Here is a 22,219-nt window from a genome sequence, read left to right as displayed (position 1 = left end):
TGTGTGCACTGCACTTTATTAAGATGAGCAGTGCCTGAGTCCAAAGAAATGTATTTTTAAATAGTTTGAATGCTTACTGAAATTCCAAGAAAGCCAGCTCTTTTCGGGGATCTGCATTCCCTTCATCAGGGCTAATAAAAAAAGATTTGATGTTATTATTAAACTGTGACTATATAATTCTGTAAAAACTATATAAAACATGTAAATTATATATTCATAAAATATGTATATGACAACACATGTTTATGTTGTTTCTCTCAGTAAGGGGCAGGGTTTCAGGGTTCATTCACTACATTGTGTTATAATGCATTAAGGTGTGCTGCATTAAGACACCTGCCCATGTTGAATTGACTGGCCACACCCTAACACACCAAACACAAAAAAAAAAAAATGGAAGTTACCCTTTCTTCTAATGCAACACGCCAAAATGTGGTGCGCTGCCGTACTAGCATTGGGGGGTCTTTAAAATGATTGGCACTGTACAGTGGTTCACATTTTGCCATATGTTGCTGTGACGTGCTACAATTACCAATTGTTTCTACAATGTGTAAATGTGGATGGGCCCCGTAAGGTGCGTATGTGAGACAGTAAAGTTTCTTTTCAGGCTATTTATTTCTGTGAGTTTCATTGTGCCTGTCAGAGTTTTGTCCTAAAATCTATAAAGATTTATTTCTAATAAAGTCTTTGTAGTAAACTAAAGCAAACAATGTTGTTCTCCCTGTGCAGATGCGTGTTACAGTTTTCCCAGAGAAGAGGCAGGCACAATACACAGGAGTGCCATGGTGGATCATTCTGCTTGCCATACTCTCTGGAATATTATTGCTTGCACTAGTAGTGTTTATTTTATGGAAGGTGAGTATATAATAGTCAATATTCATATTCACTGCACACCCAAGGATTCCACCCCCAAACTGATATTTTAGTCATTTACCCAATTCCTGTTAGTCGTGGAGACTGCAGTGACAAAATTTCCACATAAAAGTATTATGTTTTATTTATCTATCCACAAGGGCATAACATAGGGGTCACCATGACTAGATTCCACACTCATTGTTTTGTTCTGGAGAATGGGGAGCATGAAACCTTTATGCTTTGCAACAGAAGACACTTGGGGATCTGGGAATTCTGTCAAAGCCACAGCAGGTAGAGGGAAATCTAAGATGAGGTTTTCCTTCACTTTGGGGAGATTTTTACTTCTTTCCTATTGCATCTCTGGGAAAAGAAGTAAGGGGAAAGATCCAGAATGACACACTGTAAGTGGGGTCTTAGACTGCAATGAAAACACTTTTTTAGTGAGCAGAAAAAAAGTAAAACCTTTGCCAAGTTTATATTGCAGTTTGTCCTTGTAGTACCTGTTCCAGATACCCCCCAGCAGCACAGAAATCAGTTTGAGGATTATCAAAAGGCATTTTGCTTGCATTTTTGCACATCTATTAGTATGGTCATTCTGATCTACCTGACAAGCACACTTTGAGGTTGAAGATTTTAACAGAACTGCCACCTTAACACTGTTCATCACCACCAAGATATTAATCTTGTCTAAAATGATCTCGGCATTTATAACCAAATATACATTGATCAGCCATAGCATGATGACCACTGACAAGCAAAATTAATAACATTGATTATTTCATTACAATGGCACCTGAATGTCGGTTGAATGTATTAGGCAGCAAGTGAACATGTTGTCCCTGAAGTTGATGGGTTGAAAGCAGAAAGGATTTGAGCCGACTTTGACAAGGACCAAATTGTATTGACTAGACGTCTGGGTCAGAACATCAACAAAACTGCAGCTCTTGTGGGATGTTCCTAGTCTGCAGTGGTGAGGACGTACCAAATGTGGTCCAAGCAAAGAAAACCAGCAAAACAGCTGAAATGTCATAGGGCAACCAAGGCTGATTGATACATTATTATTATTAACATTATACAGGATTTATATAGCGCCAATAGTTTGCGCAGCGCTTTACAATATAAAGAGAGACAGTGCAATCACAATACATTTCAGTACAGGAGGAATGTGAGGGCCCTGCTCGTGGAGCTTACAATCTAAAGGAAGGGGGAGGTGGTACAAAAGGTGATAGCCGTGGGGGATGATCTGTTGGAGGTGGCTCAAGTACAGTTCTTAAGTAGAGGTGTGGTAGGCTTCTCTGAATAAGTGAGTTTTCAAAGCTCACCTAAAGGCAGACAGGCTGGGGGCTGACCGGACATACTGGAGTAGAGAGTTCCTGGAGGTGAGCGTGGGAGGAGGTGACGAGGGAGTTAGGGAGCAGGATATCTTGGGAGGAGCGGATTGGCCAATTTGGACGATATCTGTGGATGAGGTCGGTGATGTAGCTAGGGGCAGTGTTGTGGATGGCTTTGTATGCTGTGGTTAGTATTTTGAATTTTATACATTGGGTTAGTGGAAGCCAGTGAAGGGATTGGTCGAGAGGGGCTGAACAGTTGGTAAGGTGTATGAGTCTAGCAGCAGCATTCATAATAGACTGAAGGGAAGATAACCTGTGTAACGGTAGACCAGTGAGGAGGATGTTGCAGTAATCAGGGCAGGATATAGCTAAGGCATGGATCAGTTGTTTTTCGTTGTCTTAGGTCAGAAAGGGGCGGGTTTTGAAAATGTTGAGGCGGCAGGATTTACCCAGTGAGTGGATGTGGGGCTCAAAGGAGAAGTCAGAGTCTAGGATTATGCCTAGCACCCTGGCATGTGCAGAGGGACCAATGGTTGTGCTGTTGATCTCAATGGTAATGTCATGAGCGGGGGATCAGGGAGGAGGAAATATTACAAGCTCAGTTTTGGAAAGATTGAGTTTAAGGGAGTGGTGTGACATCTATACTGATATGTTGCTTAGCAGATTTGTGATACGTGAGAAGATTGCTGGGGTGAGCTGGGGAGTGGAGAGATAGATCTGGGTGTCAGCAGCATAGAGGTGGTATTGGAAGCTATGGGAGGTTATCAACTGGCCTAGGGAGGAGGTGTAGACAGAGAAAAGGAGGGGACCAAGGACAGAGTCTTGGGGTACCCCAACGGAAAGAGGAAGAGGAACGGAGGAGTTGTTGTGTGTGACCCTGAAAGTGCTCTGCAAAAGGTAAGAGAAGAGCCAGGAGAGAGCAGAGTCACGGAGGCCAATGCAGTGGAGTTTACTGAGGAGGAGCGGGTGGTCGACTGTGTCCAAGGCAGCAGAAAGGTCTAGGAGTATGAGTATGGAAGATTTGGCCATTGGTTTTAGCAGTTAGTAGGTCGTTAGTGAGTTTTAGTAGGGCAGTTTTAGTGGAATGTTGTGTGCGGAAGCCAGACTGTAGAGGATTGAGAAGGTTGTTGTTGGTGAGGTAGTAGTTCATACGGTTGTGAACAAGGCCCTCGAGAAGCTTGGAGACAAACAGGAGCCGGGAGATGGGTCTTAAGTTATTTAAACAGGTGGGGTCCAGTGAGAGTTTTTTAAGTATGAGGATAACTAGTGGGGAGGGATACATGTGGGGATGGGGGTGGGGGCAAGGAGGCTGGCCTGAGTAGTCCCATTCCATAGAAGAGCTATTGTAGCTCAAACTGCTGAAAAAGTTAATACTGGCTGTGTGTCGGGCTGCGTAGATGCAGACCAATCAGGGTGCCCATGTTGACTCGTGTCCACAGCTGAAAGCACCTATAATGGGCGTGTGAGCATCAGAACTGCACAATGGAGCAATGGAAGAAGGTGGGCTGGTCTGATGAATCCAATAATAGTTTGAGGAACACGAGTTTGAGGTGTTGACTTGGCCTCCAAATTCTCCAGATCTTAATCCAAACAAGTGTCTGTAGGGTTGTACTGAAAATAAATCTGAACCACAGGGGCCCCAACACACAAGTTAGGAGACTTAGGATCTGCTACTGATGGCTTAGTGCCAGATACCACAACATACCTTCAGTGGACGAGTTATGGTGGGTGGTTATAATGTTATGGCTGATCAGTCTATTTTACAGTAACATTCTGTCCCTCTTTTACCATCATTATGTAGTTAGTAGATGCTGAGCAAGCTGAAAGTGAAAGAGTTATTGCAATGGTGTAGTGTATTACCTGCTTGTGGTCCCATTACTTATCATTTGCAGATTGCCATATTTGGGTCATCCATTTTAACTCATTTTGTAAATGTAACTACAAAGTTCATGTGTCATCTACACATAGCAAAAGTAGGCATCTTATAGCCATAGACATATTTACAACTCATGTTAAGCCACATAATTGTTTGGTCCCTGAAAAAGTCGCTTTTGTGCTGTGTAGGTGACATAATTTTTTCTTGGCATATTGTGACAAATTATGTTTTTATTCTGTACAATTCCTTTGACCAATAATTGAAAAATCATACAATGCAATCTAATCACCTTGATTCTTTGTAGTGTGGCTTCTTCAAGAGAAGTAAGCAAGATCAGTATGATGCCACATATCACAAGGCTGAAATCCATACTCAGCCATCTGATAAAGAAAGGCTGACATCTGACGCATAGTATTGATCAGCGTTCTGTGATTTGGTAATTGATTGTTTCAATCATGGCTTATGGGTGTTGGTTTGGCTGCAAGATCTTCAAATTTAACACAACAGTTGCTTGCTTTACGGGTGTCGTAAATTAATCAGCGGAATGCATATCTTTGTTGTTCTTTGTCTTTCTGAGAGAATTCGGGAACATGCGTAGATTTACACCCAGTTCACAGACTTCTACTCACGCATGTAAAATTACTAAACAATTCATACTTTCACTTCTTTCTTCTAAAATGTAATTTGATGGTGTGGACTAGGTGCTTCATCTGTCCAAGTAATCAGGTTACAAGCTAATATTTTTTCAGTGCAGAAGATATTCTTTTATTTTCGTGTACCTTTCATTGGAGTGATGTTATTAAGAATGTATAGTTTTAATTTCCAAATATTTTTATTTTTCCATTGAATTTGACTTGGTGATAGAATAGTGATCCAGTTTACATGCAACTAAAATGTGGACACAGATATATTTGCTTGATAGAATCTCTGTAGAAAAAGCCCAAAGATATATGTAGATCCTCGTCCATCCCTCCATCCATACTTATGGTTTATTAGATATCTCTACATCCATACACGAGTCCTTCTTCACCCCTCTACTTATACACATGGTTCTTCATTTATCCCTTCAGCTATACAAATGGACACTCCTCCATCCCTCCACCTATGCACATTGGCCCTTCTTAATCCCTCCACCCATACACATGGTCCTCCTTAACCCTTCAATCCATACACATCAGTCGTCAGATCTTTTTACCTATGTACGTGTGTCCTCCTTTATCCCTTCAGTTTTAAAAATGAGCCCTCTTACCTTAAAGAAAAAAAAAAAAAGAGCCCTTCTTCATCCCTCCACTTATACACATGGGTCCTCCAAAATCTCTTTACCTATACACAAGTCCTCCTTTATCTCCTCCTCTTGTATTTATGGGTTCTACTTCATCCCTCCACCTATACACATAGGTCCTCCTTCATCCCTTCACCCATGTACATGAGTTCTCCTTCATCACCTCACCCATTCACATAGGCCCTCCTTTAGCTCTCAATTTATACACTCAGGCCTTCCTTCATTTCTGTACTCATACTCATGGGTCCTTTGTCATCGACCTATCCATATGCATGGGTCCTCATTTATCCTTTCACCTCACCTATACACAAAAATCAGACGTCATCCTTCCATCCATTCACATAGGACTGCTTATATCAGTTCGACCATACATAGGTCTTCCTTCATGCCACTACTCAAACATTGGCCCTTCAGCTTTCCTGCACCCGAACACATTGGTCCTCTTTTCAGTGATTCATAGACCCTCAGTCCATAAGCATACATCGTTTTTAGTTTGTCTGTCTATATATATATATATATATATATATACATACACACACATATATATATATATTCCTAATTCCTCTCATGGATTCTCCTTACCAAGACACACAAGTCTCTCAGAATTCCTTCACCATTGCGCTTAGGTTTTCCTCAATTCAACCAGTACATATGTATTGTCCTCAGTCCCTCCATGCATATACAGATCTTTCTCAGTTTCTCTATAATACACAGGGATCTCCTTAGTTCCTATACCTGTAAACACACACTATGTAGGTGTTATACTAGGACGTCACAAAGGTGGGAGCCTATTTTAATGATCTAGTAAACCTTTGGGATTTCAGCAGGAATCCTCTTACAAAACACAATGATTTGGAAATGTATATAAAATATATTAGAAAACAATACATTTGTAACAGTGCCTGAACTGACTAATATAATAATGACTATATAGGATGCTAAGTCTCTTCAAATGACATCTTACTGACAGTCAAGGAAAACAATTGCACACTACTGGCAACTACTATGATCTGTTCTAAGGATCCTACAACTTTATTGTTTAGGCTTGCTTATCTTTACACAGCGCACAAATATATATCTGCTTGTCCTGGGTAATAATAACTCTTCTGCTTTATGGACCTGTTCTTTCTAAATATTCTCACTTGTTATCCTGCATAAGTGATATTATCCTGCATAAGTGATACCTCATTCCTTCTGCTGTCTACTACCTCTGGTAATTTGTTCTGTCTGTTTCTAATAAAAAAGAAAATGCAATTAACAATGCATAGGTAATGTTATTAGTTCATCTTTCTCCAGGTTTAGATCTTGTAAGGCAGGTCACTGGGATAACTTTTGAAGTTGCTTTCATTACTTATTACACAATTAAATTGGTATTAAATCCAAACACAAATTCTTATATGCTTAGCATATTGCAGCTGACCAACTAAATGTGGCGGCTGCAGCAGTTTTATTTTTTTTCATTTTTTTCCTTTTTTTTCACCTGGTGATCCAGACAGTAACACCACATTTTTGTCTTACCTTCACTCTGGGTAGAGCAGCAACAGAGACACCTTTGAACAGCAATATTGTCAATAAGTAAAGCCAAGGTAGGGTAGAGGGTAGTGTAAAGGTCAGGACACGTATCAATCTAATTGTACAATCTTCTTCAACTCGCCTGCCTGAATGTACAGTATACAGGTTGCTTAGATATCAAATAGTTTTGGTAGATCTCAAGTTGATTGTATGAAAACTGTATTGTTTCATGTATGGTGAGCCTTTTGTACACTAGACTAGCAGGTTAAGCTCCAGCTAATACAGTTACATCAAGTTTTTTTCTTTTTGGGATAAAGGTTTTACATAAATACTGACCATTGCAGGCCACCCTGTCAGTGTTAAATGCTTTGTCTCAACCCTCTAACTGCCATTTTTGCTGAACAGCTTGGTCTTTTAAAAGAAGTTGAAAAATAACATATTTTTTGGCAAGATCACCAGGTAAAAAAAGCCAAAAATAAACTAAAAACAAATTCAGCCACCACATCTATGAATTGGTAATCTGCAATACAATGCATTTTTGTTTTTGGGGTCAATACTGCTTTGAGCACCCACTGGGTAAATGTCCACATGTATTGTTCCATGTAGGAGATGTAAATATAAGAAATTTTGAGGCTTGGCATACATTCCATTCTAATGTCATCTAGTCCTCTAGTAATAGACAAACTGACTACCAGCCAAATATGAACATTCCCCTGTGGGCACAGCTGATACTTCAACAACCCGTGTGAACATAACAAAAGACTACAAGTAATGAATGTCATTTACAGAGTTTTATTACTGCCTGTCTTACAATATCACATTTGCTGGAAAGGTGATTTTACATAAATCATAAAGAGAACCTGTTTTGATGGTGCCGATACAAAAATGTGAATTTTAAATTATTATACTTGTGCAGGTATGCATACAGTGTGAGAGACTTATGCCTTCCTTTTAGCTTTACTTACGGTGCCTGAAGACAACTCGCCAGAGCTGCAAATTCCACTGTGGTATGACAGTTGTTGTCATGGCAGCTGCCTGTGTTACTGCACGCCCAGTACGTTATTTAATGCTGGCCAAACAATAGTAGAATCTTGTTCGAAACTTTTCATTTTAAGAATGTTTGTTCAATTTTCTAATCGTTAGTGGGGTCAAAGTGACATTCGTTTTAGACCATAGTGATGGAAAAAGGAGCAGGATGGGAAATTTCTCTCAGATGATCCAACTTCAATCAGCGTATGCAGTTTTTTGTTCAGGAAAGTCTATTCATTCTGAAATGGAATGTAAAAGGAGAAGTATGGCCAAAGCTCTTTTGGCCCTACTTCTCCTGTGGGTCACAGGAGTGCATTTTGTCGGGCCTGTTGTCCGCTGACGTCAGTCAGAAGGTCCAAACTCTGGAGAGATCCGAACTTTAATGTTGGGATCCACCCAGATGCCTAGATTGGGAGCTGGCTCAGCCTCTCAGCACACCGCTGAGCCAGCCACTCCTACAGCCCACACAGTTCAACGCTTCAGTGAGTGCTGGAGGAACAGAGCAGAGAGCTGGTGACTGACAGTCACCACTCTCTGCTCAGTGAAGACTGAGAACTGAGTGGTCAGCGGTGTTTGATTGCTCAGTTCTTGGTTTTAGAAGCAGCAGTTTACAGCATTTGACAAGTCATCAAATTAATGTTTGTTTGAAAATCTACTAGTGTATGGCCAGCTTAATACTATAGAAAAACAGAGCTCCAGAGGTTTTTCCATTCCTCTTAAGCCTGGGTTCACATTTCTGTGGTGTGGCATATCACATGTAATCTGCACAGAAACGCATTCTGTGCAAATCACATGTGAATTCTGTGAGTTGCGATTTGAGCCATACATTTTGGTGCAGGACCCTTTTTTTTTGGTCCGCACCAGAATCGGATCACATGAGTATTCACAGCCATGCAATCCGATTATGCACATCGCATCGCGTTTTGCAAACTGATTTTGGGGTGTTGTTAACTTAACATACACACCTACAGCGGTTTGCATAAATGGGGTGCGATTGTGACTGCATCAGTGTGAACCGAGGTTAAACCAGAACTGAACCATTCTATCCAGCACAGCCATGGAAGCTGCCATCTTAGCCTCTGTTTGAGCTGCAGTTGCCATGGTGTTGCACATGTGATCAGATATTACACCAGCTATTTGATATATTGCCTGTACATGAGAGCTCAAGGAATTGTGACAATTATCATTCACGGCATACCTTGAATGTAACCATATTGGGAAACCATTAAATCAATTGGTTTAGTTCGCTTCGACTATGACACTTCTTTACACACTCAGGAGCTGGGAAACAGTGTGGGGGTTATTTTTATAAAACTGGAGAGTGCAAAATCTGGTGCAGCTCTACACAGAAACCAATCAGCTTCCAGGTTTTATTTCCAAAGCTTAATTGAACAAGCTGAAGTTAGAAGGTAATTGGCTACCATGCACAGCTGCACCAGATTCTGAGTGCTCCAACTTTAGTAAATCTCCGCCTATGTGATGTTAGTATGGGAATAGACAGATACCAAGGCAGTCAGACCCCTGGGGGTGTCTCAGCACTGAGTCATCCCCAGACAAAATAGATGGCGTTAAATAAGAGTTGGTGGTGCATACGTCTAATAATTTAAGATTGCATTTTAAATTGTATTCATAAGCCTAATGGTGACAGGTTCTCTTTGATGGCCAAATAATATTGGATTCTGACAAAGTTTATGTGCTTCTTTCTGCAGTGTGGATTTTTTAAACGTTCCAGGTACGATGACAGTGTCCCACGATACCATGCTGTACGAATTCCCAAAGAAGAACGCCAATTTAAAGATGGAAAATTAAAACAAAACAGTGAAAAAAAGCAATGGGTCACCAATTGGAATGAAAATGAAAGTTATTCCTAGGAATGTTTTTATTGTGCTCTATTTTTTTTTTTTTTTTTTAATAATGGATGTTAATTGAAAGACGGCTCCAGGCGACAGGCTTTAACTTGAATTGTCTTTGGATATTGTTACTACTCCCAAGGCAGTTAAGACTTGCACAGTGAAACCTCAATTGGAGACTTAAAACAAAAAATGGGATCGAAAGTGAAACATTGGTCAAAGCCATTGCGTTAATGGACATGTAACAGTTATTTCTTGGTATCAAGTTGTTTTAGAGGTGTACGCAGCGTGAGAAAGGGGTGTTTATTTTATTATTGTGCTGTAATTATGCAATAAACATGGAAGCAGTCACTGAACTATTGATTATAGGAACAGCAAGGACTCTTTCTAAAGGTATGCATTGGCGCCAAAGATCAGCAGATTGGCAAAAACTGCTGATTTTTTCCTTTTTTGTAATCTATTAGTTATATGCCCACACACTCCTGTATCTTTTAAGAGGGTATGGGCTGTGCATGCACTGAAAAAAGTGTCCATTGACCAAATATTTCAACACAGTTAATAGACTACTGCTTCACTGGTGGTGCCTTGAAGTTATCAATTGTGACTGCATCTAGATCCAGATTTATTAGATGACAGTTGTGCAGTGCCCATGGGTACCTTTAGTCTGAGAAGATCTCTGCTTATTCTGCCTTAAAAACAGCTATTTGTGCCATTGCGCAAGCAAGCATTTGAAAAATGTGATACTCTACTGTCGCCTATGCAAAAACATTCATTTTTTTAATACAGCTAACAATGCAGACCTTTGTTTTTGACTTAGACAGTCTTAGTACTCAACTGGCCTGGTCCAGCGTGCCTTTTAATTCCTTCTATGTAAGGAGCACCTTCAAAGTATTGCATAGCAGTGAAAACTCTTGTTTAATTATACATTTATTATTCACTAAGGCAGAGACTCATAGCACCCAATCATGTTATTATTTTTATAGAGGATTTGCATTGCGCCAACAGTTTGTGCAGTGCTTTACAAAATTAAAGGAGACAGTACGGTTACAAAACAATTGAAGGCAAGACATTTAGGAGAGTCCTGTTCGTGAGTGCTTACAATCTAAAAAGGAATGGGGCAAGTGATACAAAAAGTAAATAGCTTTTGGGATCGCCTAAAGACGGAACGAGTAGGGGATAGTCGGAGAGAGAGTAGTTAGGTAATTGAAAAATAATCGCTGGATTGTTGCTGTCACTTGTTGCACTTTGCACAATGAGCTTTGCCTTGTTGAATAAGTTTTTATGCAACGAAAATACACTCCTTGCTCAAGCATACATTCCTGGTGCATACCCCCAACTCTCCCCCATTCTAGCTTCTGTGGGGGAGGGGTGGGTTTTAGGAAAACCAAAAGGCATGTGGGAATATCTGGGCAGGACGTCATTCAGATTTGGGGAGGAGCTTCAGTTAGCCTAAATTTTTGCTTTTAAATTGCTGGCAAGTATGCAAGCGCATTTAGTGGCTGCAAAATCATTTATGTGTAAACACTGAAACAAATGTGCAATACAGTGTCATTCTGCGCATTTTTTTTTTTTTTTACAAATCTCGCAATCAGTGCATAATTTTTCATTTGTATATAGCTTAACCTTCACGGTATTTATTGCATTCTGCAACTTTTTTTGCCAAAAGGAAAAACGGATACTATAGCAGCCAATCACAGTCTCCCTTTTATTTTTCCCAAACTTTGCTGGAAAAATGAAAGGGAAAAGCTGTTTACTATGGCCAACATTCAAAAACATTAATCTGGATTATTTTTTGAAAAATAAATTGAGGAATGACATTTACACTGTCATAACTAAGGTGCTCAGCGATTCCAAAGTTCCTAATACATTGACAGGCTTCATTCATGTATGTATATTTGTTACTTCAAATATTTCCTTTTATTTTGGAAAGTATAGCAATTCAAATAAGGAAAATGTTAAATTGCAGACATGTTCAGGGCAATTCAGTGTTTTATCAGTCTTTTTTTTATTAGACAAATGCCATAATACACTACTCGGGACTAAAAAGTGTATAGCTATACCTATGTTGTGCCTATGTATTTCTGTAGTTGCCACACTGCCTTGACATTTTGGCAGCCTATCAATTGATGTGCTGTGTTTGTAAATACTGTGATATGTATAGATCAATTGCTATTTCTAATCAAGGGAAAGGTTCCCGCAATGTCTCAGCTGACTACATCTTTTTTAAATGTGGATCTGGAGCCTTAAACTGTGCATCAATGGGACTTTTGCTATACCTGCTCAATAATGAGCAAAAAAGGGCACCAATAAATAAGCTAGTGCAAAATGAATAGAGGTGAAGCAATCAGTTTCTGTTATTCATTTTCTACTGCTGATTGCTTGCTATAGACAGTTTCCTTGCACTCGTTTTTAGATGGTCCAGCCATTCAAAACTGTTTTTTTTTCTGCTGTGAATAACTAAAGGGCTTTGAATCACCCACTAAATTCATATATCTTTGAAGGGCTCTGATACTGTATATATCAGATGAAAGAGCAGGTCATTTCTCATGCTGTCATTACAGTTACTTAATGGTTAGCAATTCTGCCTTGCAGCACTGATCCTGATCAGGATAGCATCTGCATTGAGTTGGCATATAATCCCAGCTTGCTTGGGTCTCCCCTCACCACCACCACTCCAAAGACCGGCTGGTAGGTTAATTAGCCCTAGTATGATATTCTGCTAAGTGCACCCAAGGTGACTGCATTACTGTCTGCCCCAACAGCAGATAAAGTGCTTTGAGTCCACTGGGAGAAAAGTACCTTTGTTAATATATTAGTTTAAAAGTGGATGTATGAGCAGCATACAGCATAACAGCAGACATCATTTGTCCATAGTTTGGCCAAGAAAGGAGCAGCCAGTCATCTGAATTTTTTCTCTGCTTTTCTACGGTAAAAAAACCCGAAACATGAAAAAAAAATTTTCACCATACCCCCTCTCCTGTGATTGACAGACTAATTAGGAGTCTCATGCATGAGCATGTGAGAAGGGAGCGTGTGTCCCGCAGTCATCCACACAGATCACTTCCGAAATAGCCTAGCTAGGGAATTACTCAGCGGACTGTGCCGACACTATGTGCTCATCTCTACTAACAGAGGAGGAGGGGGATACATGCTTTCACAGGTCATCATTATCAACTAACTGGAGCCAAACAACCTCACACAGATTTAACCCCACAACTGTCAGGGAGAAAGCCGAGCAGGAGGATCACAATTAACCCCTCAATGAGTGGCCACTTTTACTGTGTAACTATTAGGTGTTACTTTAATGTAGGGCACCACAGTAAAATTGCCAAACCATTGAGGGGTTAATTGTGATCCTAATGCTCAGCTATACCCCCCCAGGAAGCTGTGGCGTTAACTCTGTGTGAGGTTGTTTGGCTCCTGTTAGTTGCTAGTGATGACCTGTGAAAGCATGTATCCCCCTTCTCCTCCTCCCTTAGTAGAGATAAGCATATAGTGTCGGCAGGGTCCTGCTGAATAGTTCCCAACAGTTGCTCAGCTCCCTCCAGCCTATGAAAGTCTGCAGTCTCTGGTGCCTCAAATGCTGCCCAGTGTTTATGGGGATAACTGTTTTGCCAGTCTCCTCAGGCTGAAGCTGACTCCTAATTAGTCTGTCAGTCACAGGAGAGGGGGTGTGATGACACAAATTTTTTTCGTGTGTTGGGTTTTTTCACTTTAGGAAAGCAGAGAGGATTTCAGATGACTGGCAGCTCCTTTTTTGGCCAGACTAGGGACAGATGACTTCTGCTGCTATGCTGTGTGAGGTAGACTGGTCATTTCAATTTTGATTTATTTGGGTTTAAAATCTTCTAGAAAGTAGAGGTTTTTTTTGCGCAGAGTCTGTTCTGCCAAGAAAACCTGCTGCTTCTTGCATCTAGCAGGTTTTTATCTTCTGTGTGGGCCATACAGTGTACACTCCAGCTACATCATGCTAGGAATGAAGCCAGATGCTAAGCTGATGTAACTCATGTGTGCATGTGCAGGATTTGCATCATCAGAAGGACGAATAGGGACCCAGAGGTAGCAGCCAATGAGATGGCGGTGGTTGGGTATAGAACAATGGCTAACAGCAAAGATTGGCGAGTGCTGGAGGAGGGCACACTCTTTCAGTGTACCATAATGTGCAAGTATGCTGTGCAAGATTTCAATCACTTTACTTTACTTCTGCATTAAGTACCAAAATTGAAATTAGTTTCTCCACCCAGTGCCTCTGCACTGACAGTTTAAATTCCCCTGGTAAGGCTAAGATCCAGCCCATCATCACAGACAACTACTGGATCTCACTGCAGACTACACTGCAATGTAGCAGTGGTCTAAGTCCTGTCCCAGCCTGTGACAGGGCAGTGAAGTAGCTAATGCATATTGATGAGGTCTTCACTCTTTATGCACCTGTCAGCAATCTGCCTGTGTGAGACTGAAAGCAATGAAGACACCCCTAACTGGCTTACAATTATGCCACTCCACCCAAATCTAAGGCCTTCTGTGCTGAGATTCACAAGAGTCTGATATCTTGAGAGATTCAGTTATATATGTTAGTTGTATAAATAAATATTCTTAAATTCTTCCTTTGTGGATGGACCCCCTGCAGGTACTCTACCATTCTTTCTTGAGACTATTGAGCATACTATCTGTGCTATGCCACATTTTCATGTATGCTGTTGAAAATTGTTTCTATTAATGTAGAGGGCCTGTACAGCACTTTTCCATGCTACAAAAGGAACTCTACTCCTAAAGAGAGACATCCTAATGGTACAAGAAACTCACTTTACATCAGTAAAACAACCATATCTAAAGCTTCAGAATATTTCCCATGTATACATGGCTAACACTATGAAGAAAAAAGGTCCTATTTGCTATTGAAGACTCTGTCTCCTTTAAACACATTTCAGATTTTTCAGACCGACATGGATGCTACATCATCCTAATCTGTGAGTTAAACAATGTTACGTATATGTTGGTCAATGCCTATGCCCCTAATACTAGACAAATAGGCTTCCTCAGGACCCTATTTAAAACTGTCAACAAAGTCCGACAGGGTAGATTGCTTATAGGCAGAGACTTAAAAAAATATATTTTTTTAATGATTGCACGTCTGCATCAATTTGTTCATATCTATGTGTAATGTATCTTTATAGATAGTTGCTAACAAGCACTTGTATAGAATATAACAGAAAGCGTGGCACCTCCATATGTTAGCAGAGCCAGCAAATTCAAAGAATAGATCTCAGCAATGTATTACTCAAGGAGACTAAGTGGTTGTGGGTTATTCAGCCCTTCACTTTCACAACTGAAAACACAGTTTTGGGTGGTCCAACACAAAAAGCCCTAAAAAGTGCTGACTACTGAGGGATAATTTGATTAGATGCTAGTATACAGCATCACTATGCACTATACCAGGACAAAGGCAATATTTTGTTTTTATGGACATTATAAAATGCCATTTTAAAATAAATACTGCTCTATCGTTTTAACTTTAGTTCTGTTTTTGGTAATGGTCTTATTCTGTAGATAGATGACATCAGAGTTTAAGTATATATACAGAGACATTATGGGGAGTAATTGTTTTATTTAATTAAGGTAAATGGTTTTATATTGCTCAGGAAAGAAATTACAAAAAGTCACCTCCAACAAAACAATTATTGTTATGGGTGGAACATGATGGGAAAGCTTGTATGTAAATGTACTTTTAGGCTTGCATCCCCAAACAAAAGTTTTGGGTTTAATATGGCAGTTTTTTTGCCCACTGTGATACAGCTTGTCTTGGTGTTGGTAGATGCCCTGTTGAAAATTTTGGGGTGACGGCCCATGAGAAGCAGCTGTAGTATGCACAGCAAGGGGAGGAAATCACTGGAGGAATTTAGGGGCCCTGAATGACTATAGTTGTCCACACATTACATTCTGTAGCACAATCTCTGTACAATTTTCTTTAGTTATAATCAACTAGGTAGTACACTAGCCTACCCAACAAATTCATAAAATATTTATATGACCAGGTCAGATATAAATTGAGCTACACATTTGTTGGTAAATCTAGGTCAGATTGTACAATCAGATTTTAATATACATGGCCAACTTATGTACACAAGGCCCTGCTCACATTTTAGATGCCATGTTTTTTAGGTCTCACGCACACAGGACGTTTTAAAAGGGCTGCTCCTTTTGGCAGCGGTGTTTTGGCAGAAAAAACACTTGACACTTGTAAAAGTGTCTAACTCTTTTACAAGCGTTTAGGCATTTTTACAGGCGTCAAGCGCTTGGGCATTAATTTCATTGGCCAGAATAAATTATTCTGGCCATTGAAATGAATTAACAGCACTAAACGTGCCTTGCGTTAACACGCATGTAGGTGCGTTTAGGCTTGTCTACATGCTTCAAGAGTTTTTGTGCCAAAACGCTGCTGCTCCTGGCAGTGAAGTTTTTTTACAGCTCCTACAAGCCCCTGCCATTGAAAGATTCTAAAAGTCTATGTGTGCATCGACACATAGGAAAACATGGAGGGGTGTTTGGAAGCTGTAGAAAAAAAAACACCTGATACCCCTAAAAGTGGCTGCAAAAAGGCCTTAAGCTTGTTGCGTGTTTTAGGTGAATTTTACATGTTACATCTGAATTCAGGCACCTATAAAGCTCCCCACAACCACAGCACCTAAAACACGCAGGCCTGAAGAGAGCTCTAGGCCCTTTTTTATCCTGTGTGGTGGGTTACTGCACACATGTTAATGTGCTTTAGGGCAGTTAATTTATTTTGAAAGGGTTTTCAGTGAACCAAAAATGGACATGTACTTTTTTTAATTGACTGCACCAACAATGGTCAGATGGTTCCCCTCCACAAATTGAGATGACCTGCAGCACACATGCTTTGGGGTGTGTTTGCATCACACTTCCGATTGTGTATTACTGTGCGACGTAGGGACATGTGCATTTTACCATGAATCACCACAATGCACAGATGTAAAGCCTCGGCTCCTTATAGTTTACACATGTGCTGCCCCTATCCTTTTCCACCCAAAACTAAATTGATATATTGTTTTGTGGAGGACATTTCTAAAGAAAAGAAGACCTTATATTGCTGTTTCCTATGAAAGAGAACATTTTGTCATATGTATGTAAATGTTTATCCAACCTGAACATACAACATATTGGACAAGAAATTTGTTTTTGACAAGATGGAAGCCATCTGCTTCAAATTCCAGCAGTATACTGATGTTAACCAGCTCAGAAATTGGACCTAGGTGGAGTTTGGACATTTTTGAATCCTCATCTATTTTATTCGGATTTTCACAGTTTTACGTTTACATATTCCAAAATGGTTTCTCATTGACAAGGAATGTGCATTTTTAGCTCCGACTTTGGAAACTGACCTATAAATAGCTATAAATTGTATGAGCAATAGAAACATTCACAGGCCTTTGTGATTATATGTCCCTCTCATTGTAGTTACTGGTGTTATTCAGAAAGTGTCATTACTTTGTTACTAACTAAATTCAGATATGACATATTTTGTAATAAAATTCTCTAAAAACAGTACCTCTGGGATACTAGTATTTATTTTACTCTTTTTTTTTTTTTTTTTTTTTTAATTCTTTCTTTTTCCAAGGTATATTGGAATACAACATGACAAATTAACATTAGGAAACTACAAATTTAGCAATGACTATATTACATATATAGCTATAAGATGAATACAAATCTCTATTTAGGATGACATATACGTAGATCAAAAAAACATATAAATTAAATAATGGTTTAAATATAATAGTATATTTCTAGTTCTGATTTAAGGTTATTTCCTAAAAAAAAAGCAGCATCAATGGAGGTATATATGAAAAAGGGAGAGGGAACAAATAACAACAAAAAACAAACTAAAAGGAGCGAGGAAGGGGGAAAACAGAAAATTGAATGACAGATACTTACCGTAATTCTTCTTTCCTGATGAGCTCCATGTCAGCACAGCTGGGTAAGGGCCCCCCCCCATGCTTCCAGGACCGAATTCATAAATTTGAGCCCACCTGCAGCCTCAGTGTTCTGTAACTAGTCCTACCAAGCTGTGTGGGATTTTCTGATATGGAGCTCATCAGGAAAGGAAAGTTATGGTAAGTATCTGTCATTCTATTTTCCGATTTCCTGACAGCTCCATGTCAGCACAGCTGGGAACTAACTAGCCACATGGGAAGGATAATGCCAGGATGCCTCTGCTAAGTTCAACTGTCATTAACACTGCTTCTATACAGTAATGAGCCATGAGCGTATATACAGTGGATATAAAAAGTCTACACACCCCTGTTAAAATGTCAGGTTTCTGTGATGTAAAAAAAATGAGACAAAGATAAATAATTTCAGAATTTATTCCACCTTAATGTGACCTATAAATTGTACAACTCAATTGAAAAACAAACTGAAATATTTTGGGGGGGGAAGTAAACCTTTTGGCCATAATTCCAAAAGAATGTTTGGTGCAAAAACAACATTGCACATCACCAAAAGAACACCATACCCACAGTGAAGCATGGTGGTGGCAGCATCATGCTTTGGGACTGTTTTTCTTCAGCTGGAACTGAGGCCTTAGTCAAGGCAGAGGGAATTATGAACAGTTCCAAATACCAGTCAATATTTTCACAAACCCTTTAGGCTTCTGCTAGAAAGGTGAACATGAATAGGAACTTCATCTTTCAGCATGACAACAACCCAAAGCATACATCCAAATCAACAAAAGAATGGCTTCACCAGAAGAGGATTAACGTTTTGGAATGGCCCAGCCAGAGCCCAGACCTGAATCTGATTGAAAATCCGGGGGGTGATCTGAAGGGTAGACAGATTTGGAGTGCTTTTGCAAGGAAGAGTGGGCAAATATTGCCAAGTCAAGATGTGCCATGCTGATAGACTCATACCCAAAAAGACTGAGTGCTAGAATAAAATCAAAAGGGGCTTCAACAAAGTATTAATTTAAGGGTGTGCACACTTATGCAACCATATTATTTTAGTTTTTTATTTTTACTTCCCTCCACCTAAAAGATTTCAGTTTGTCAACTGAGTTGTACAGTTTATAGGTTACATTAAAGGTGGAAAAAATTCTGAAATTATTTATCTTTGTCTCATTTTTGTACATCACAGAAAACTGACATTTTAACCACTTGCCTACAGGGCACTTACACCCCCTTACTGCCCAAGCCAATTTTAAGCTTTCAGCACTGTCACACTTTGGATTACAATTGCGCGGTCATGCAACATTGTGTCCATATGAAATTTTTATCATTTTTTTTCACACAAATAGAGCTTTCTTTTGGTGGTATTTAATCGCCACTGAGTGTTTTATTTTTTGCGCTATAAACAAAAAAAGAGCAAAAAATATGAAAAAGAGTTTTTCTTTGTTTCTATTATAAAATTTTGCAAACAGGTAATTTTTCTCCTTCACTGATGTGCGTTGATGAGGCTGCATTGATAGGCAGCACTGATGGGCACTGATAGGCAGCACTGATGAGATGGCGCAGATAGGCAGCACTGATAGGCTGCACTGATGAGGTGGTACGGATGAAGCGGCACTGGTAGGCATTGATGAGGCATTGATGATGCTGCACCGATAGGTGGCACTGCTGGGGGCACTGATGGGTGGCACTGCTGGGCACTGATGGGAGGCACTGCTGGGCATTGATCAACAGGGCACTGATCATCAGTGCCCTGATGATCAGTGCCGATCTCCTCTGACAGCTGCCAGTTATCGGCAGTACTTTCCTCACGCTGTGATCAATGGGAGAGCCCACTTCACAAACAACAATCCCTTAGGTAGGATTCAACCAAGTTGCAGCTTGAAGAACAGCATAATTTAGTGTTGGATGCTAACTGTATGCTGGTGAAGGCAGAGATAGCTGAAATGTGGGCCCATCGCATACTTATGCATGCACCTAAACCAAGCCCCACCTACAGAGACTTCAGAATGTGACAGATTTGTGAAGAGCCCAGTGTAAAACCTTAATCAGCAGCATTCCTGTGAATTTAGGTCATATTCTGCTATAGGCACTGTTAGTGCAGTTCTAATTTGCTTTCATAAGAGTATCCAAAACCTTTACAGAGCAACCGAGAACTACTAGCTTCTGCCTCTCAATAACCAAGCCATGATCTTGAGCCTGTCAGGTGTTGGACAAATGGGACTTTGGGGAAGATCCGATCTTACCGGCAGAGGGAGTGGATACTTGACACTCATAAGGGGGCAGAGGGTACCAAGGGCTCTTTGACCAATCTGGGATCACCCACTCTGCGATCAGCACATCCACCCCAATTGCTTGTGGATGCTGGACAATGGAACAGGTCTACCTCTAGAAGAAATTACCAAGCCCGTTAGTTCTCAAAATACTTGCGGCAGTCTGGACCATTCATTACCGTCCAGGATTGTCCTGGACAAATAGTTTGCCTAAAGATTCTTCCGACTGGGAACATAGGCCGCAGATAGCTGCAGGATATTAACTTGGGCCTACTCTAGAATCTGTGAAACCTCCTTCAGGAGGGAGAAACAGAGTGTGAGTGCCCCCTTCTTTCCAGATGTAGGCCACAGTCTTTTTGCTGTCTAACTTCATCAGGACAGGTCCACCCTGGATGAGGCAACTGAAGGCTAAGAGCCTCAAATTCCATTTTTAACTCCAGGATGTTGGATGCCATCTTGGACCCTTGAAAAAGTCCATTGGTCCTCAGCCCATTGCTTCTGAATTAGGGCTCCTCAACTATTTTGCTTGTGTCTGACTGCACCACAAGCTAATAGGTCTTAAGATGGGAATGACACTGCAGAAGATTCTACTTCTACAACCACAAGTTTAGACTCACTTTTATACAGGGCGTAATTTATATATTCTGACCTAGGCCTTCTGACTGCTATCAGTCCAGAAACCTGACTTGAAAGGGGGTGAGAGTTCAACTGAGCCTACCTGACCTGCTGGCGAGGCAATTTATGCCCAATCTGAGATGTGTAGGATGAAAGATCTCCCAAATATGGCCTGAAATGCTTGCCTTGAAAGACCATGTGTCCTTCACCAAAGCTGTACCTATGTCCAAAGAGGAGTCACCAAGTGTCCATAAGACATGTATGGATGGCACAATCCCCAAAATACCAAAAAGCATCCTGCATGAAGCTCTTTTCTGACTTCTTGGATTATGTGCTGGTTTTTTCTTTGACTCCCAGCCAGAAATGCAGCAGCTACCCTCTCTGGAGTGAGCATAGAAACTGACTCTTGAACTTCAACTCAACAGACGTTCATCTTGAGGCAGGAAGTAAAACTGACAACTATTAATGTAGGCTACACCTTTTAAGATCCAAGAACAATGCAGTGATTGAGTACGTCCTTGAAGGCCACAGAATCTTCTAATGGTAAGGTCATGTATCTGGCCAATCCCATAAAGGACACACCGATCAAAGGGGTGATTCAAAACCCTTGACATTCTACTGTGACAACATCCTTCAATCTTGTAGAACGAGCGCTTGATTCATTCACCATAAGGGAATTGTCAAGCCGTCCTCTGGAGGCACTTAAAATACTTCCACTGCTTTGCTATTTAAAAAATCAACCTTACAAAAGGAATCAAAAACCTGGACACAGGTCATCTTAATCTTATTGTTCAGAAGGAACTGAAGAGGATTAATTGGCTTCAGAAGGCTCTCAGACCAGTTATAATGGCCCTAAAAGGATAACTGGACCTTGGCAGAATAGATGGCCCTTGCAGAAAGTGAATTCAGCGAATAGAGAGTCTTGACAACATGTTTAATTGTGACAAGTTGGTCACCATCATCTTAATCACTGTCTACTTGAACAAAGCAGGAATCAGACAGTCATGTTCATCCACATGTTCTTTGGATGAACCTGACAAGGGTTGATTTGTCTGAGAAGGTTCTGAGACTGCTAATTTTAACTGACAATTGTGTGGTCATGCAATGCTGCACTCAAATAAAATTTATGTCCTTTTTTTCCCACAAATGGAGCTTTGTTTTGGTGGTATTTGATCACCTATGCGTTTATTTTTTGCGCTATAAACAAAAAAATACTGACAATGAGAAAAAAACAATATTTGTGACTTTTTGCTATCAAACATGTTCAGTAAAAAAATTTATAAAATCAAATTTCATCATAAATTTAGGCCAAAATGTATTCTGCTACATGTCTTTGCTAAAAAAAATCCCAATACCTGTAAATTAATTGGTTTAAGTGAAAGTTATAATGTTTACATATGGCGGTATAGATACTGGAATTTTTTTCTACTAGCAATGGTGGTGATCAGCGACTTATAGCGGGACTGCGGCGGGCATTCTGACACTGGGGGGAACTGACTTGGTATCACCGGCGATGTAATAAAAAGCACTGACACTGTACTAATGGCACTGGGCAGGAAGGGGTTAACATGGGGCGATCAAAGGGTTAACTGTGTGCTGTTTCACTATGTGGGCTGTGTGTGTGCTTCACTGTATGCA

At 40.3% G+C, this 22,219-nt stretch overlaps 1 protein-coding gene across 3 annotated transcripts in view; it reads left to right on the top strand.

The window, feature by feature from the left end:
• ITGA6 (integrin subunit alpha 6) overlaps positions 1–17,298 on the top strand; it is a 115,067-nt gene extending 97,769 nt beyond the window's left edge. For 2 of the 3 annotated variants that reach the window (XM_089690506.1, XM_089690504.1), the window contains 2 exons: positions 727–852; positions 9,595–17,298. In XM_089690506.1, the coding sequence (XP_089546632.1) occupies positions 727–852; positions 9,595–9,756 (288 nt within the window). In that variant the 3' untranslated portion in view covers positions 9,757–17,298. Of the gene's footprint in view, positions 1–726; positions 853–4,366; positions 4,499–9,594 lie in introns of all 3 variants that reach the window. The other variant, XM_089690505.1, reaches the window with a different exon arrangement.
• The last annotated feature ends 4,921 nt before the right edge of the window (positions 17,299–22,219 follow it).

This window comes from Staurois parvus, unplaced genomic scaffold, assembly GCF_062004578.1.
Source record: "Staurois parvus isolate SC_StPar_1 unplaced genomic scaffold, SC_StPar_1.0 ptg000530l, whole genome shotgun sequence".
Classification (NCBI taxonomy): Eukaryota; Metazoa; Chordata; class Amphibia; order Anura; family Ranidae; genus Staurois; species Staurois parvus.
This window is presented reverse-complemented; position numbering and strand designations above follow the sequence as displayed.